The 4,439-nt window shown below is 36.8% G+C and overlaps 1 protein-coding gene across 1 annotated transcript in view; it reads left to right on the top strand.

Annotated features, from left to right (window-relative positions):
- Positions 1 to 304: 304 nt before the first annotated feature.
- The window catches only part of cd99 (CD99 molecule), a 27,654-nt gene continuing 23,519 nt past the window's right edge, over positions 305 to 4,439 (top strand). The window contains exon 1 of the mRNA XM_015055275.1: positions 305 to 531. Within this exon, the coding sequence (XP_014910761.1) occupies positions 468 to 531 (64 nt within the window). The 5' untranslated portion in view covers positions 305 to 467. The remainder of the gene's footprint in view (positions 532 to 4,439) is intronic.

The following is a 4,439-nucleotide window of genomic DNA, read 5'->3' as shown; positions in this document are numbered from 1 at the left end:
TTAGTATTGTATGTGCGCAATTGTATTTTGTGTATGAGTGTTAGAGAAATATTGTATGTGTGTGCGCAATTTGAGTATTTTTTGAGTGTGCGTGAGTCTTTCGTAGTGTGTGAGAGACAAAACATAGATTTTGTCCTAAACTGCCCCTCATAACCGTTAGCCATGTTCGTTTTCATTAAAAACCAAAAGTCTTTCTTCGACCTTCACCGCCTGTCAGTCAGAGCCATCACTGTGTTATTAAACCAACAGAACTCGGTGACTCAGTGTGTTGGCGGACCGGACCACGCCCTCTCTGGCTGACACACCCAGCCCGCTGCAGAGGCCGCGCTGACTCACAGTGTAACTCTATACCCGGTTCAACTCGGCTCAGCGCAGGGAAACAGACTGGTGGCCACAAATCCTCGGAGCTCACGAGTACTGGATCAAAACCAATAAAAACTTCAGGAGTATCTCCACCCGGCCTCAGGATGAATTTTTGTCTACGGATACTTTTCCTTCTTTTGCTCATCACTGCAACATTAACGCAGGATGGTGAGTTTGCTGTTTGAAACTTTTAGTCTCTTTCTTTGTGGGGGGATTCAGAATGTTTTAGTGCAGGCGCGTTGTCTGTTGAAACAGACAGAAAATAAATAAGTGTATCCGTCAGAAACTTTTATTATCTCAGAAACAAAGTAGCAGGATGAAAGAATGGGGGAAAGTAGGAGTTAATCAAAGTGAGCGCTGATTTTTCCATTAGGTTATTTTTGCGCTCAGCTTCATGCTTCAGTTTTTATAGGGTACATAAATAAAATCCTGGAACTGATTACAGTAACACAGCAGTTCTGAATAGAAAAGGAGGATTTAGGTGGATCTACGTTGTTCCTCTGCAAGAAGTTGGGAGAGTTTTAGTGTTTTGTTTAGTACACGGGTTTCCTTTAACGAACTTTATTCCATACATAATTTTGAAGTGCAGCCATTTTCCAGTTTACATTGTGTTATTTGAACAGTTGTATATGCTCTGAGTAATTTAATTTTTTTTCTGGATTTCTGTGTTGTTTGATATTTTAATTTAATCTCAAGTGTCAAAGAAGATTGGGACGGATCTTTATTGTAGTCAGAAAGTTGAATGAAAACTTTAGAAACTAAGTTACCAAGTACCATTTTTAAAGTGAAACGTTAATAAGTTGTAAAGGTTTATTTCTGAGAAGAGGAACACAGATCTCTGAATCATAAAATGAAGCACAAGACCTTTTAGTCTGTAGAAGCATTTAAGAGAAAAAAGTGATTTATTCATCAAAAGTATATTTAAGTTCTTGTACAGAAGAGTTTTGTGTGTGTTTTTTTTGTTTGTTAAAGGACAGAATGGAAACAGTTTACAAGTAATCTAGACTAGATGAATCATGGATCAATCATGAAGCTGAGAGAATAGTTGAGTTTAATCTTTAAAAAACAAAACTGTGTCATCAGCATGCTGGCAGACCTTACATTCTCTGACAATATTCCTTCAAAAAGATATTTCTGCAGGTAGGAGATTATATCGTTGGTTATGTCTTCACAACCTGGAGCTAAAAAACGTTTAGTGTCTGACATGGTGAACTGTGTTTGACTGTTTTGGATTCTTTGTTACAAGAAATAAAACCTCAAACCTCTGAGCTCACAACATCTGCATCATCAATACGTTATAGAACAAGTCTAATATTACAGCTGCTATGTCTCACAAAAGCATTTATTATATTATCAATAATATATCAGCTCTGAAGCTTAGAGGGATAATGACTTGCTTCATTAGATTTCTCTGGATATCCATGGATGTTAACCTTTGTATTTCATTTCATTGGGGGAAAGACATGCATCAAAGAAACGCTTAGCTGGCCTTTTTAGGTAAATCAATCAGGTCATCAATCATAACATTTCCTATAAAAGCTGGCAATACATTTACAGAGGGTCAGCACTGAAGTACATTCAGCTTTCCTTTTATTGACCATATAAATGCTCCTTTAGAAAGATCTCAACAGATCGTTTATCCAGGTGTATTTAAGATATTTTGGGATTTTAATTCCTTTGCATGTAAAACTGGATATTTTTTGTTGGCTTGTCTTTATTTAATTCCCTTTTATTTAATGATTAATAATGGTTAATGGAGGGAAAGTGTTGTTAAATTTGTTAAAGTGTTTAGTTTATTTTGCAGCTCTCAAGTTGGAAGGAAGTGAATAGAATTTGAAAATTAGATAAATTTCTCTTCCAAATAACAAAAGTTACATATTTATGGTGGATGATAAAAAGTACACCTGAGGGTACTTGTTATCATCTGTTAACTATGGATCTCTGTTCCATGGTTAGCAGAGATCTCTTAAGTTTAGTATCAAAATATGTTTCCGGGAGAAAAATCAGCATTACAGTTTTTGCACGACAACAAAAGGCCTTTCTTCTGAGTGATGTCTTTGATGAACCAGTTTAAAATTCATAACAATTAGCAACAGAGATTGAAAGAGAGATAAGCTCCTGATGAAACTGATATTTGAAATCAACTTCTACATGAAAGAGACGGATTGAAAACTGGTGAAATCTAAATCCTGAGGAGAGCAAAGCAATAATGCCACTACACCCATGTATGGGCGTAGCTGCTGCTAACTGCAGGATATCTGCCAGGTCAGGCCGATAGTTTCTTCTCTTCATGAAAAGGAACCACTCTGCTTATTATGATGAAGAAACTTCCATTCTTTTGTTACTCTCCATACAAAGTCTCTGGACCATCCTTATCTTATGTCTTTGTCTTTTTCCAACATGAATCTTCATAAACCACCTTTTCATGTGGCTCTGCTATTCAATGAAGCTGCTTCTGAGAGTTCTGTTTTCTAGGACTGTGGCTTTCATGACAGTTTGACTTCTTTTTGTAAACTTTTGTCAGTTTTTGGTTTGAAGCATCGTATGCTAGAACAATTTTTCCCTCTGGTTTTGGGTACTGTGCAGCTGAAAGGATATTTTTCTCATTCAGTCTTACTTTTGGACAGTTGTTATGATGTTTAATAATGGCTTAAAATTAAATTTTGTTTCAATTATTTTTGAATTGAATTAAATTCAGCTTTTTGCATCATGGTGCCTCGTATAGATTGCTACTGCTACTCTGAATCCAAGGTTATCTGTTAGAATATTGCAGCTGGTTTCTCCATCTGTTTAGATTTTGTTTCAGTTATTTTTCTTTGTGGTGGAGATTTTTTAGAAATTTTTGTCGTTTTTGTGGATTACCATCTGGATGGTTTATTATTAGCTACAGTGGAGGGAAATGCCATCTGCTTAAACTTCTGGATCACATCACTAAGGTTTACCTTAACACCAGATTTTTAATAATCTATGTTAAAGATTTCAGTGACTGCATGTGCTCTCCTACAAGCCCACCATCTCGGTTTTCCTCATGCTTTATTTATCCATCAGGTCAAAGCCACAAGGCTAAAGGTGAGGCTAATCAGCTGAAAAATTGAACAACTTTAATAATTTGTGGCTTGAAATTGCTGCTATTTCTGATAAAGTGCTTGAAGCTGGTTTAGAGAGTGGTCCAGGCAGCAGGTGGAAACATGGCTGACAGTAACAGTACAAACACTGTATGTTCACCACCAGAAGGTAACTCACTCATTCAGACTTGAAAAGACTTTAACATAACTTGCACTGTTGATGACTGAAAGTGTTTCAAACATGTTTGGGGTTGACCAAATGATCCAAATGTCTGTGCTTAAACTACATTAAGTTAAAAAAGTCCCATTGGTTCATATTTTTAGTCTAAGTAAAAATTCGGACTGACTAACCTTCAGCAGGTGTGTGTGCAGGTGGCCACTCAAACTGTGGTCAAGGACCACTTCACACCCACTGCTGAAAAGCATCACTTTTAGTTTAAATAAAAGCCACTCAGAAAAGAAGTTTTCTGTTGTAAAAACCGAAGAAGAGAACAGCAAACTGAAGCAAAATGCTTGTGGCATCTTGTGTTGTTTTCCATTTTCCTCGGATGGCCTTGGCACAAGATTGAATTCCAACCAGACCAAGTTTTACTTACTTATCTTCACTCATAAAGACATCTCATAAAGATTTAGATGAGTGATGTTGAGAAACTACATTTTTTCCCTCTATGAGTCCTGACTTTAGGTTGCCTTCCTGCTGATTTATTTTCCTTTACAAACCCCATAATAAAAACATCCATCTCCTGTGTTAATGTTTAAAAAGTTGTGATAATAGATCTGGAAATCAAGATATTTAGAGGGAGACAAGTCTCTCAAGATATGAAAATTACGCACCTCTAGCCTTCCCCCTTCCTTTTTTCCCTGGAGCTTTGATCCCAGCATGTTGTTTGACCGGTTTTAGCATTTGCTTGGAACAATAATACTGTGATATGTCTACTACAGAGGACTACTCATGATTTTCACACTACATAAAAAGGCAAATATGTGACATTTCCACCTGCTACTGCACAC

Source organism: Poecilia latipinna, unplaced genomic scaffold, assembly GCF_001443285.1.
Source record: "Poecilia latipinna isolate Pla-1442-1.1 unplaced genomic scaffold, P_latipinna-1.0 Scaffold1306, whole genome shotgun sequence".
Taxonomy (NCBI): domain Eukaryota; kingdom Metazoa; phylum Chordata; class Actinopteri; order Cyprinodontiformes; family Poeciliidae; genus Poecilia; species Poecilia latipinna.
This window is presented reverse-complemented; position numbering and strand designations above follow the sequence as displayed.